The sequence below is a fragment of the Saccostrea echinata genome, unplaced genomic scaffold, assembly GCF_033153115.1.
Source record: "Saccostrea echinata isolate AGI-Se365-2 ecotype Australia unplaced genomic scaffold, CSIRO_AGI_Sech_v1 ptg000025l, whole genome shotgun sequence".
Lineage (NCBI taxonomy): Eukaryota > Metazoa > Mollusca > Bivalvia > Ostreida > Ostreidae > Saccostrea > Saccostrea echinata.
This window is the reverse complement of record NW_026889774.1, coordinates 15,859,110-15,874,655: the sequence shown is the minus strand read 5'-3', so window position 1 is coordinate 15,874,655 and position 15,546 is coordinate 15,859,110. Positions and strand designations below refer to the sequence as shown.

The 15,546-nt window shown below is 33.8% G+C and overlaps 1 protein-coding gene across 2 annotated transcripts in view; it reads left to right on the top strand.

The window, feature by feature from the left end:
* Nucleotides 1-15,546, top strand: part of LOC133192080 (uncharacterized) — a 239,734-nt gene that overhangs the window by 124,600 nt on the left and 99,588 nt on the right. For both annotated transcript variants that reach the window (XM_061327930.1, XM_061327931.1), the window contains one exon: nt 13,912-14,110. In XM_061327930.1, coding sequence (XP_061183914.1) covers nt 13,912-14,110 — 199 coding nt within the window. The remainder of the gene's footprint in view (nt 1-13,911; nt 14,111-15,546) is intronic.

The window sequence follows — 15,546 nt, the reverse complement described above, 5'->3', positions numbered from 1 at the left end:
TAGCTATGCAGCCAACAGGATCAAACCTTACTTTCGCATTCTACGCTCGCCAACCGTGCAAAGAACGATAACTCTAATTACGCGATGAAATCAAGAGAACTCTAAAAGTACTGTTTTTCAGGCCTCTGAAACTCCTATAAGGGGTCAAAAAGTGACCCCACGGACCATAATTTTTAAAATGTACTCTTCGTGCTTAACTCAAATCCGAAAACTGTTTACAGATTGGTTGAGAAATAAAAAAGTTACAGGAAAAAAACTGTTTTGTTGTACTGGCCCCTAAAAATCCCTTATTTTGTGGAATTTTGTTTTCATCACCTAATCACCTGAAGACAGTGTAAAAGTAAGTATTCCACTTAAATATGAATTGCTTGCTTCCTTTCTGAAATAATGGAACATGCGTGATTTCAATTTAACATAGAAACTCTCATAGACAATTTTTGGTGACTCATAAAACCGAAAGTTCTGCTTTGATTGACTTGAAACTTATAGTACATGTTCTATTAATCACTCTTAACAATATGTAGTCTTCAAAATATTTTTCCTATATGGTTTTGAAATTTTAAAATTTCCATCCCCCCTTTTTCTTAACTTTGGAGTCTTACAACACAAAAATGTATCACAGGTACAACAACGCTGTCGCTTACTTTTTTGTTGGTTTTCCTTTGAAGAATCTATTCCTAAAATTTGAATGAATTTCCATATAAAATAAGAATTGTTTAAGCCTAAAGAAATCTGAGTTTTCTACTTGTAAAGTGAAGTGAAGTTTCCGGAAGTACAAAACCTTACATACGGGAGACATTCAGATATGCTGTCTAACGGTTTTATTATAAAATACATATAACCAAAGGTTTTCTTTAAATCCGAAACGTAAAAGTGTTAGGTATAATAATAATAATAACTAGACGAGCTTGTTGCAAAGCAACAAATAAGTCTTCCGTCTAAATATGAAGGAGATGAGATTGAGATTGAGAGACTTCTACGGACATATGTGCAAAAATGAGCCATTTACCATTACTCTCGGTGTGACCGGATGTGACGTCATTTTGACGACTTTTAATGGTCTCCTTAGCTGCTACTTATCATTTTGAACGACTTTGCTTCTATGAAGCTATACAAATTCTCAATACTTTTTGAGATATCAGGAAAACACTTTTGGCCCCTCTAGCTCCCTAATTTTAGGGGCCAGGCCCTTATTGTTGGTATCATTTGAAGGATCGTAACATTCTACACAACTTTTGTTCTATATGTTTTGACAAAATATTTACAGGTAAAAAGATACTATAGAAAAAGTGTTAAAAAGTTTAAAATTCCCGATAGGACTTTTTTCGGGCCATAGCGAGGGCCGACGTGCGGCACTTCCGGTAAAAATGAAATACGTTATGCATATCTACAGACATAGGTCTACCATATCTGAAAGTTTCATGTTTCTAACTAAAGCCGTATATGAGAAAATCAGGGGACAACCCGACCCTTAGAAAACCATTAAATCGGCAATATCTCCGGACCGGAAGTGACGTCATCAAAACAGAAAAAAACGCATAAGGTTCAACTGATGTTACATAAGTCCTGGAAGTTTCATGGAAATCCTTAGAGCCGTTTTTGAGAAATCGCGTGCACAAAATCGGTAAGAAAAAAAACAATAATAACTAGACGAGCTTGTTGCAAAGCAACAAATAAGTCTTCCGTCTAAATTTTAAGGAGATGAGATCGAGTTCGGGAGACATCTATGGTCATATGAGCAAGAATGAGCCATTTACCATTACTTCCGGTGTGTCCGGAATTGACGTCATTTTGACGACTTTTGATGATCTCCTTAACTGCTTCTTGTCATTTTGAACAACTTTGCTTCTATGATGCTATACAAATTCTCAATACATTTTGAGATATCAGGAAAACACTTTTGGCCCCTCTTGCTCCCTAATTTTAGGGGCCAGCCCCTTATTGTTGATATCTTTTGAAAGATCGTATCATTCTACACAACTTTTGCTCTACATATTTTAACAAAATATTTACAGGTAAAAAGATATTGTAGAAAAAGTGTTAGAAATTTTTAAAATCCCGATAGGACTTTTTTCGGGCCATAGCGAACGACGAAGTGCGGCACTTCCCGTGAAAGAGAAATGCGCATGTCACATCTACACATGGTGCTCTATCATCGCCGAAAAATGTCACGTTTCTGTCCAGAAGCGCTTTTGAAAAAACTGCTGGACAAAGTGACCCTCCGAAAATCACTAAATGGCGGAAAGCTCGGAACCGGAAGTGACGTCATCAAAAACAAAAAAATACATATCTAGATTTTTTTATGTTCTATCAGACCTGTAAGTTTCATGAAAATCGAGCGAGCCGTTTCCGAGAACTCGAGTGCACAAAATCGGTAAGAAAAAAAAAACAATAATAATAATACATGTAACTAGATGCGTTTCTTGTTGCTAGGGCAACAAGTGGTCTTCCGACCGAAATTTTCTCCAGAACGCTATGCTATCTCTCTTTATTTAATACTTTATTGAAGGTATTTTTCGTTTGCGTTTATGTAACACAGTCTTTCAACATAGATCATGATTATTAAAGGATTTCTGTAGAATCTCTGTTTACAAAGCTTAAAAAAATAAGCAAAAACTATCATACATATCTTCACGGAGAAAAATATTATTTACAACTGAAAAAAGAGAGAAACAATCTCCCGCCCCAGCAGGATTCGAACCCGCAACATACGAGAAAGTTTGGATCGGTCATATCTTTGCAATAAATGCATCAATCAAAATGATGAAACCATACATAGAATTCTTGGAAGACTTTCTATTAACCCTGTAAATATCAAAGAAAAATATTGAAAAACAAAAAAGTTGCAAATTTAACATTTTTGAATTCACTTCCATTTGCGACCGGAAGTCCGAACGACGAAAAATAAAGGTCGATCACCATATCTCCATTTGATGCTCTATCACGTCAATGAGTTTCAATTTCATATCTTTAGCCGGTCTCGAGAAAATTAACGGACAAAATTCCATTTAAAAAAAACAAATTTCCCCAAAAATAGCGAACGGAAGTGATTTTTCAAAAAATGAAAAACACGTCTGGAGATATTCTCACGATGCATCTTCCCTGAAAAAATCTTTGAAATCCGTCTACTCACAGCTGAGATATCGGCCGTACTATGAAAAAAGAATAATAATAATAATAATAATAGAAAACAGACGGAAAACAATAAGGTCTTCCGAAGGAAGTCGGAAGACCTTAACTAGAGCAAAGCTCGTTGCAAAGCAACGAGTAGGTCTTCCGTCCGATTTTCAAAAGCATTGCTTGTAAGATGGATAAATGAAAGTAAAGTATACTTAAAAAGAAGGCCTTCAGACCAAAAATGATGTCGATCTGTATTTAGTTTTTTATGATTTTTATTCTGATTTTCGTTAAATAAAGCAAATCAAGACTATTTCCAGTTCGACCGGAAGTGACCCTCAATCGACAGAAAATTGGGTCAAAAGTCTTGGTTGAATTAAATCATTTAATTTTATGTTGATATCTGCAGAAATACGTCATTAATTGTCACTTCCGGTTTAACCGGAAGTTGACAAAAGAGACGGTACTCGACAGGAAATACAATCAGACATCCTCTGTGACACGCATAATTCAATTCAATACAGTGCTGCTATCCTATAAGATGACAATCCTATCCTAGCTATCCTATCGTGAATCCTGCATCCACAATCCTATCCTGTCATTTCAGTCTAATCCTATCCTATCCTACATTGTATCCTGCTGCTCTCAGTTTCTTTTTTTCTATTTAGGAGTTAATTTGACAAAACAAAAAAAAAATTACCATCAAATAAAAATCAGTTATAGTTATGTAATTAATTTAAATGTAATAAATTTTAATGGAGAAAAAATAATTGAGATCGACTTCCATTAATTTCCGAAACCCCACACGAATTTATTTGTGAGTAACCAGTTAAAATGTAAACAAAAGAATTGTAATAAAACGTAGGCAAGTATTGATCTAGTGAACATGTGAAGAAATTGGAACTTCGGAAGAATTGAAGAAAAAAATATAGTTAAATTTTATTTGTGTTTAATTTTACATACTAACAATGATGGGGAGACGTCAAGGTATTTGTGATTTCTTTCGAATTTGTTCTCTACGAAAAATAAATGGAGTTAAAATTAGAGAGAGAAAAATGGGGAAACAATAAAGATTGCAGATACTTTTCTAATGTTATGATAAAGTAGACAAAATGAACAAAATTTAAACTCTTTATAAGAATCAGACCATGAATACCAAATCCTTCATGTCAATCATGTGGGGTAGGTACACTGAATTATAACCATACCCATTGAAGAAACAATTTCTTTATCATGTCTACACATACTAAATAATGACAAAAATAGGATATGTTTGATGTTTTAACAAGTGTATGTTTCATCTGTTCATGTAAAATTTATGCAAAACTTTGTTTTCCCCTTAACTGGGCATCAGGAAAATAACATATAGATCTAACTGCACCTATATCAGCTGTATATTAGATTTTACTTTTGGCATAAATCTAAATAAGAACTTCAAGATTGACAAGACCATAAACCGAGAACAGACAAGGCAAAATTTAGATCTAGAATATGTTGACTTTCATTTATTAAATAAGTTAAAATTGTCTTATTATATTCAATTTTAAAAGTATGATAAAAATATGTTTTATATTTATTATTAAAATTATTTCTGTTTGCAATGTTCAGTTCATCATTTGTTTGTATGTGAATATTTTACAAACATGCAACATTTTCAACATATTTGCTAAATAAAAATCAAGATATTCAAAATGTTAAAATTTCTTAATTCGCTTCAGTTTGTTCTCAATTTATGGTCAGTTCAGTGCCGTACAAGTGTATCTTAATTAAAAAAAATATTTATGTGTGAGAATTTAATCAATTTATGTTTACAGGAAACATTTTCCTAAATCTTCATAGTCAGATAGGTTGACAGCAATAATTATTGTAGTCAGCTCACACATATTCCTTAGATCTTATAAAACATGCATAAGAATCCACAGTTGTTACAGTATTTATAACCAAGATTTAAGTAAATCTTGTTTTTGATCTTGACATTTGATCTTGAGTGTTATTCAGTGTCAAAATGAGGAATAAAAATAATTGACCAAGTTCACAATATTTATTCAGGGTAATTCCTTTTTTCAGTGAATATAAATATAATTATATATATTGGACCAAATGCATATTATCTACATTTTATATCTACAATGTATAACAATTGAATGTTCCATAATCATGAGACAAATTCATTAAAAGTGTCCATGTAAAGTATACATGTATTTCAATGCCAAGCTCAAAGATACATGTACATGTAGTTTGTTTAGATTGAAGTTTATCAATGTCTTATTACAATTGTATGTTTTACATGCATATCATTTGGCCTGCTTGTCCGTCGCTCAAATTGAATTTCAAATGTCAAAGTAGTTGTCAGAGAGATGGTCATAACGTAACCGAACAGTTTCACAAATGTCATAAATGCACAGAAAACAAATACATCACACACTGATCTCCTTAATAAAGAACACCATCATACCAGACTCTGGGGGGCTCTTGGACACTGGTTTGAAAATCTTTCATTATTTATTCCAGCAGCAGATGACATGAAGTGCAATTTGTACAGCTGAAAATTTGCAGGATTGTCCTGAAGAAAAAAACACACACCATTATGTGCATGTAGATTGTAACTTTTGTCATATACATTATGCATTAAAACTGTACTTGATTGTGATTATCTTTCTCATTTCATGTACAATTGTCTGAATTTCACCTTTTTCTCTCCCAGAGTGATGCATTAATTTTAAAGAAATCAAGCAAAATCAAATCTTATATTGCAACTTCATAGTCATAACTCATATCTTAATTAAACAATCATAATTTACATAATTTACTTGTAGATTATCATTCATTTCATCTCGTTGACTTGCTAACTAGTATGAGTACATGTTTGGATGTTTTTTTCCCTCTATTTTCAGCTTGTATTAATCTATTTAATATGTTGTTTGTTAATTTCTTTTCATTTTTTTGCTTGAAATGTGAATATTAAAAAAAATGAAAATACATAAAACATGACCATGATGACCAGAACAATTATTATACATTAATTTAAGTTTTACTCTCAACATTTTAAAAAGAAGAAAATCACTTATTCATAAAATCTGCAGACACTTCATCTCAACTTAGATAATGATTTTTATGTATTTTAATGAAACATGCATAAACACAAAATAAATAATCTGAACATACCTACTTCTGAATGTAAAATCCTTTATATTGTGATGACTAATGAGGGCAGGCAAAATTGGGTACCATTCTCTGAAATGAAGAAGATAATAAATGATTAATTTATGTTACATGTTTTGTGTTTAACTCACAATAGGTCATTAACATACAATGTACATGCAAGTGCTGAGTGGGCTTATTATACACAGTAGCATAAGAAATGATCATGATGATTCTGCATTTAATTATTTTAAATTGCAATCAGATAAAAAAAAAATTAACCACAGTAGGGAAATGAGTATATAGCAATAACAAACTGAAAAAGGTATAATACAGCTGATCATGTGACAAAGTATTTGTAAATATTTAACCCCCTACCCCTCCCCTTTCTACACAACCTCTTTTTTCTACATCCGATTTCTGTGTATATTACAATAGAATAAAATTTTAATAGTTCAAGTCATTAAAACATTGCTTAAAGGGAGAGATATGTATAAAAATGCACACATTTACAGTAAGTAGTATACTTACATGGTCTTGCACCAAACAACTGCGATTATGATCTGTTATAGTCCGCCGTTGACGGTTCAAGTGGAATTATCCAGACAAACAGAGCACATTTAACAGAGAAACATGTTATTGAACTGTAACACAAGTAGGAATCGAGTTAATCACCCAAACATGCTGAAGAAATACGATCTTTTGATGTCCGATCTCTTCTTTGTTTACATGCGAAACTTCTTCCGGTGATCGTTCACGGTTAGATCGTACGCCATATTACTCGAAGGTAATAGAATAAATGTGTGGTTAAGAAAAAAAAAGGTCTATTTTCTTTTGTGATTTTATAAATAATTCTTTTGTAAACATTCTTTATCCTTTTGCGTTTCTGTAATTTATTCTGACATATGAATTAACCTTTACTCGAATCTGACTGGCTGTAGGATACAGGATAGTATAGGATAGGATTGGATTAACTACTATATGTTTCTATCGTGAATCCTCAATCCTGAATCCTATCCAATCCCATCCCATGTCAACTTGTGGGATAGCAGCACTGTACCAATATCTGTGAAAATAAGCAATTTTCTACTACTTCCTGTTTGGCCAGAAGTGACGTCATTCGACGCATTTTGATGATCTCGCAAGCTGCTACTTGTCATGTTGAACAACTTTGCTTCTTTGAAGTATTACAAATTCTCGATACTTTTCGAGATATCAGGAAAAATATTTTGGCCCCCTTAGATTCCTTATTTTAGGGGCCAGCCCTTTTTTCGAGATATCATTTAAATGATCTTGTAATTCTGCACAAATTTTGTCATATATGCTTTAACAAAATATTTCCAAGTAAAAAGATATCGTACAGAAAGTGTTCGAAAATTTGAAACTCTCGATACGACTTTTTTTCAGGCCATAGCGAGCGTCGACGTGTGGCACTTTCGGTGAAAGTTAACTACGTGTTACAGATCTACATATATTGCTCTGTCTTCGCTAAAAGTTTCACGTTCCTGTGATGAGTGGTTTCTTAGAAAACCTGCGGACAAACTGACCCTCCAAAAAATCACTAAATCGCAAAAATCTTCGGACCGGAAGTGACGTCATCAAAATAAAGAAATATGTATCAAGATTTTTTAATGTTCTATCAGACCTGAAAGTTTCATGAAAATCGAGCAAACCGTTTTCGAGAAATCGCGTGCACAAAATCGATAAGAAAAAAAATATGAAGAAAAACAGTGGAAAAGAAACCAAAGAATATCAAGAAGGTCTTCCGCTGAAGATGGAAGACCTTAATAACTAGAAACTCATTGCGAGCAATGAGAGGTCTTCCGTCCGAATAACCATCCTTAAATGTGATATTCTTTGCACGTAAAAATTACATTTACATGTATATCTGCTTGTTTAAAGACACCTAAAAATTTAACACGGGTCTTTAAAAAGATTTTTTATTAAAAATAAAAAATAAAAAGAGAACAGAATTCACAAAGAGAAAAAAAAAGTGCAACATCATTGATAAAAATTAAAACGTAAATTTAAGCAAAAAATTCTGATAGATTTGGGATTAAATCAAGATCGCCTGCCCGAAAAGAGCTAGGTTCACTTTATGCATAAAATGGCCCTGTTGATATACCAATTTTTTGACTAAAACTTTATGTTCCATTTTAAACATCAAGATAAAGTAGAGACTTAGTGCTTTCATTTCCTATTAAAAATTTTCTCCTTAAACCCAAGGTCTTGGAAAACAGGCTTCATTGAATTGCAATTGTCTTGAATTTTGATGAAAACAAGTATATTTGAGTATTTTCACAGAAGAGAAATAATATGAGCGCACCCTCTGATCTAAAAAATAAAACAGGTTTTGTAATCCTCAGAAATAGTTCTATCATTTAATAGTTGCATATTTAAGATCAGAGGTTAGGTTCTATATTAAATATCAAAAAATGGCTTTAAAAATTAGCTATTTTCTAAAATTTTTCAGGATATGAGGAAAATGACGCATTTCATGACGTCATAATGCATTGGCTAGCCACAAAATTACGTCATTTTTGATAGATACGCATTCATCAAAGGTCTAAATGATATTTAATGCATTGTCAACTAAAACCAAGCAGTTTCAGTTTTTCTGGAATTCACAGAGCCAAAAAAGGCCCTAAGTGAACCTTGTTCTTTAATATTGAAAGCACTATACTAGCGCAATGTACCAGCCATCATTGATGTTTACCTTGCACTCATTCCCTGAAGTAACGAGTGTCAGGCAGGTTAATTTTTTTTCTTCTAGTGCGGAATTATAGGATGAAAACTAGCCAGCTAAATTTTGTGCAAGTACTAGTAGATTTACATCGGATTTGTTACTTGAGTTATAACAATAACTGATAGCAGAGAAAATAATCTGTTACTGATAAAAACTAAAAAAAAAAACCTATTGTGTTTACTTCCTTTATTCTTTATGTATTCAACTTTCTATTCTATGCAATTCCAAATACAGACATGTCCGTGTAATCTTTTTCTGTACTTCTACACTACTACATCAGACCATTTGTGAAAGGCGGGTCAAGATACATTATTTCGCGCCAAACGTCACGAGTAAATATTCGTGCCTTTTCTTTGGAATGTGTCTTTTATTGAATAAGTGTACGTGATAGCTTCAATGAATTAAAAAAAAAATGTTGCTATAGCCTGATTTTCGAGCCTAAGAATGTATATTTATCACAATGTACATACATGCATAACATATCGTATACGGGCAAGTAACATAAAGGCAGCACTAAGTTTTCTTACACATTTTATATTCCTCTTTACCCCAAAATGGATTATTCCAATTAGTAACACATTAATGAAAAGACTGGAATGTTTCGCAACAAAACACGTCTCGCCATATGACGCATAAGGAATCTGATACCTATTATGTTCAGTAACTTGCATCTATAAAGGAATATTACTCTACTAAAATCGAAGAAAAATATTGAGAAACGTAAAAGTTGAAAAAATTGAGTTTGTTAATTCGCTTCTGGTAGCGACCAGAAGTACTCACGACGCACGAAAAGGCAAACCCGCATATCTAGAAGTCATGTTCTATGCTCTCTAAGAAGTCTCCAGTTCCTATCTTAAGCCGTTATTTAGATCTCGCGCGGATAAAATTTCATTTTAAAATCAGAAAAATGTCCATACCATGGAACCGGAAGTGAGTTTCTCCAAAATTCTTTTAAATGTAACAATGGCGTTTTATAGTGCATTATCCCTGAAAGTTTGATGAAAAACCACTGAATAGTTCTCGAGATATTGCGTGCACAAAATTTGTCTATCTAGAAGTCATGTTCTATGCTCTCTAAGAAGTCTCCAGTTCCTATCTGAAAAAGTGATAAAAGAAATTCAGACACTCTGGAGATTTAACCCTGGTCGTCAGCGTGAAAATCCAACGTGCTAACCATTAACCATTCACTTTTTTGCATCACTTCCTGTCACCACCGGAAGTAACGGCGACACACGATTTTCATACGATGCAAATAAATTGAGGATGGAATATCAGTCCTGAAAGTTTCAGACTTCAGTCGTTTATTGTTGCCGAGCAATTGTGAGAACAAATTTTGAGGACAGGAAAACACGCGACCGGAAGTGAATTTTATAAAAAATCTCTAACATGTCTCTAGACATTTGCAGTATCTACAACATGTATTAAAACATTTCAATTCTTTTTCTATGAGCGATATTTATGAGAAAGTTAAATATCGAAATAACGTATTTTTTCTCCTAAAACCGGAAGTTGACGTTTTTGTTTCTGGAGGAGTCTAACATATTTCAAAACAGCGAAAGAGATGCAATAAGGTGATGCAAGTGTTAATTTAAACAAGAAAAGTTGAATTTTTTGATTTCTTTGATCACTTCCTGTGACGACCGGAAGTGACGGCTGACAGATTAACCTAAATGGTTTTGCCTACTCTTCAAGGTGTATTACTCATATAAGTTTGTTGTCTTAATCTCTTACCGTTACTAAGATCTCGCTCAGATGTTTTCTCATTTTGAGGACAGAAAAACACTCGACCGGAAGTGAATTTTGCAAAGATATTTGACGTTACTCTAGACATTTGCAATCTGAATAACATATCTAAAAATCATTTCAAATACTTTACCTATAAAAGATATTTATGGGAAAGTAAAATACTCAAATTATGTTGTTTTTCTCTTATAACCGGAAGTTGTCGTTTTTGTTTCCGGTGGGACCAACATATTTCGAAACTGCGAAAGAGTTGCAATAATGTGATGCAAGATTTGATTTAAAAAAGAAAAGTTGAAATTTTCGATTTCTTTGAACACTTCCGGTGATGACCGGAAGTACTGACGACGAAAACCAAGGTAATTTCGAACATCTAGAAATCATAGTCTATCATCTCTAACAAGTCTCCAGTTCATATCTTTAGCCGTTTCTTAGATCCTTCGAGGACAAAATTTCATTTTAAAATCAGGAAATTGTCCATTGGCACTGGAATCGAGCTTACCAAAAAACGGAATTTTATATAAAATTCATATAAAGACCTTTTATCCCTGAAAATTTCAAAGAAATTCATTGAATAGTTTTCGAGAAATCGCGTGCACAAAATTTTGTTTAAAAAAAAAAAAGAATAATAATAATAATAATAATAATAATAAGAATAAGAAACAATAGAATCACTATAAGGTCTTCCGTGGAGACGGAAGGCCTTAATAAGAAACAATAGAATCACTATAAGGTCTACCGTGGAGACGGATGACCTTAATAAGAAACAGTAGAATCACTATAAGGTCTTCCGTGAAGACAGAAGACCTTAATTATAATATTTATTATCAATTTTGAAACAAATTATATATTATGCATTCTAAACAGAGTCTCTATTAACCATACTCATATCATCGAAATATATTGAAAAACAAAAAAGTTTAAAAAATTCGACTTTATTAATTCGCTTCCGGTAGCGACTGGAAGTACTGCTGACGCACGAAAAAGCAATTCTGATAATCTAAAAGACATGTTCTATAATCTCTAATATGTCTCCAGTTCATACCTTTAGTCGTTCTTTAGATACGCCGCGGATAAAATTCCATTTAAAAATCAGGAATTTGCCCAATTTTTGGAACCGGAAGCGAATTTTCCAACTTTTACTTGTGATGAATAAAGTTCATATGATAACGCATCGTTTGTGAAAGTTTCATTGAAAACTACTGAATAGTTTCGAGAAATCGCGTGCACAAAATTTGGTCAAAAAAAAAAGAATAATAATAAGAAACAGTAGAATCACTATAAGGTCTTCCGTGAAGACGGAAATAATAAGAAACAGTAGAATCACTATAAGGTCTTCCGTGAAGACGGAAGACCTTAATAAGAAGAATAATAATAAACAGAAGAAAATCAATAGGTCTTTCCACAGAAAGGTGGAAAGACCCAAAAATCATTTTTATAATAGACATAAAATAAATCCACCGTATCTAGTTTCTGTAACGAAGTCCTCGTCCTTGAAATGCAAATGATAAACTACGCTCCGTGGATGTGGGGACCATAACTTGTGCTTATTTAAATTACTATTTCTTTTAATGGCAATAATCAACAGCTTTTTGAATGCCGCATCTTTAGGAAAGCTGAACCCCCGGGAGTTGAGCACCCCGGCACACAAGACGGCATTTCAGCTTAAATGCCCGTTTGTACAACTTCTTGTTTATAATTTTAATGAAACCGAAAGTAAGCTTGAACGTAAATGAGCAGTGCGCCACTTACATGTATGTGTTAGTTAGAAGATATAAGCGACAAATATCGACAATATTACAACATTCCGATTTGTACATCAGAAATATTGAAATTGTCTTGAATTATGATTTGAAAATATTCAATGACTGGTCAGATAAATGGCTATTGAAAGGATAACAGCACTTAACGCTGGGTTTTGGGTCTCTTTCCATTGCTTCTGTTGCTTTTATATCTTAACCTTATTTTTCAGTTTCGTATATTTACTAAAGAATTCTGTCAATTTGGCACCAAAGTTAAAAGTTAAAATAATTTTAGACTGTGATACAATAAAATAATTATGTTTTTTGTCCTTGCTACTTTCCAAATATAGAGAATTTACACTTACCTGCCCTTGATTAAACATTAGGTATGCATGAGAGGTGGAGCTGACATTGTAAGAATGGCTCTAAAATTAGACTAGATAAATAACAATGACATGTATAAAAATACGAGATTACTCGTTCACCCCTCCCCCTTTATTCTGTATGACACAAGTACACTATTTACAAAGGTTTCAAAACGAAAGTCACATTATGAGCACGTCTATGTAAGTAAACAATATTTTGAGTCGATGCCTGACAATTCCACAGTGTCCCAGTTAGCACAAAACATACTACCTTACAAGTCACGTGACGGAATTAAGTATTCACAGAGTTAATCACGTGGTGAATAATTATATTCAACATGCCACAGCCCTTGGTTACAACAAAGAAAGCGAATGTAAGAAAAAGTAGTTTTTTCTCTTTAAACCATGAGCGCATGTTCCTCTATTTATCTCCTTTTGACACAACGTTGTGAATGCAAATATACAACTTCTGTTAAACGGAGAACAATAGACAAACATGCGCTGACTATGTATAAAGTCAGCGAAAAAGTGGGCGTCCTCATTATCGTACGGAGATTCAAGAAATTGTGATGACCCCCGCCTTTGAAAACAGCTTCGTACTTCGTAAATAGATAGTTTTATTTAATGTAATTACGTAAAGATGTAGATTAGATGTTGACCATATACCTGCAATTGAAAGAAAAATGCTTGTTTTGAAAGTTTATTCTGTCGCAATTTTCGCAAGTCCTTAAGTGCAGTCATCCTTTATTCCGTCGAAGACAAAAGTTATTTTTTTTTCACAAAAAAAATATACGTCAGAGAATATCCTAAATTATTTTTTCAAGGAAGTCAACTGGATAATGTTACGACACATCGTCATCTTGGTTTACAAAGTCATCACTTTTATTATAAAGTTTTGTTGTTATGTTACTATTGACGACTTTTTCTAGTGAGATATGCAATAATTAATTCATAAAAATAGTCTTGTATCGAAATAAATTGAGAAAATTATATTATAAATAAAACGATTTTGTACTAGTGGATAAATAAACACTAAACTACATGTATTTGTATTTCCCAGGTATTATAGCTGCATCTTCTGCATTTTTCTTTGGCACATTTCTCTTAGAGGGAACGAAAATTTTAATGTTTTACTGGACTGTCAGACTACAACAAAATCCTCTAACTTATGGACAGACAAATGGCAAAAACCAGGATTTGTCTCCTTTGTTTGCATCACTAATGATTCCCTCTAGCCTAGAACAGGTTAGGCAAAGAAGGTAAGTAAAAATAGACAAAGTACAATGTAATAGCCTGAGTTGACCCATCATTTTACAAGTTTTATACCCGCACTTTCTAAAGAAAGTTCGGGTATATTGTTGTTACTCATGTCTGTCCGTCCGTCCGTCCGTCTGTCACACTCTTATTTCTCAAACTCCTCTTACATTTTACACAGTAGCCTGATCATCTTTTGGGAGATGTTTGGTGGTGTCATGTAGATGTGCAGTAAAGTTTCGGAATTTTCATTTTCACCCTGGGGGTCAAATGGGGATCGAAAAATGACGTTTTTTAATGCAAAAAGCCCCTGGTTCCCTGAACTCCTCTTACATTTTACACAGTAGCCTAATCGTATTTTGGGAACTGGTTAGTGGTGTCCTGTAGATGTGCAGTAAGGTTTCGGAATTTTCATTTTCACCCTGGGGGTCAAATGTGGGTCGAAAAATGACGTTTTTTGTGCAAAAAGCCCTTGGTTTCCTGAACTCCTCTTACATTTTATACAGTAGCCTAATCATCTTTTGGGAGATGGTTGGTGGTGTCATGTAGACGTGCAGTAAGGTTTCGGAATTTTCATTTTCACCCTGGGGGTCAAATGGGGGTCGAAAAATGACGTTTTTTATGCAAAAAGCCCCTGGTTCCCTGAACTCCTCTTACATTTTACACAGTAGCCTAATCGTCTTTTGGGAGATGGTTAGTGGTGTCCTGCAGATATGCAGTAAGGTTTCGGAATTTTCATTTTCACCCTGGGGGTCAAATGGGGGTCGAAAAATAACGTTTTTTATGCAAAAAGCCCCTGGTTCCCTGAACTCCTCTTACATTTTATACAGTAGCCTAATCATCTTTTGGGAGATGGTTGGTGGTGTCATGTAGATGTGCAGTAAGGTTTTGGAATTTTCATTTTCACCCTAGGGGTCAAATGGGGGTCGAAAGATGACGTTTTTTATGCAAAAAGCCCCTGGTTCCCTGAACTCCTCTTACATTTCACACAGTAGCCTAATTATCTTTTGGGGGATGGTTAGCGGTGTCCTGCAGATGTGCAGTAAGGTTTCGGAATTTTCATTTTCACGATGGGGGTCAAATGGGGGTCGAAAAATGACGTTTTTGTATGCAAAAAGCCCCTGGTTCCCAGAACTCCTCTTACATTTTACACAGTAGCCTAATCATCTTTTGGGGGATGGTTAGTGGTGTCCTGCAGATGTGCGCTAAGGTTTTGGAATTTTCATTTTCACCCTGGGGGTCAAATGGGGGTCGAAAAATGACGTTTTTTATGCAAAAAGCCCCTGGTTCCCTGAACTCCTCTTACATTTTACACAGTAGCCTAATCATCTTTTGGGAGATGTTTGGTGGTGTCATGTAGATGTGCAGTAAGGTTTCGGAATTTTCATTTTCACCCTGGGGGTCAAATGGGGGTCGAAAAATGACGTTTTTTATGCAAAAA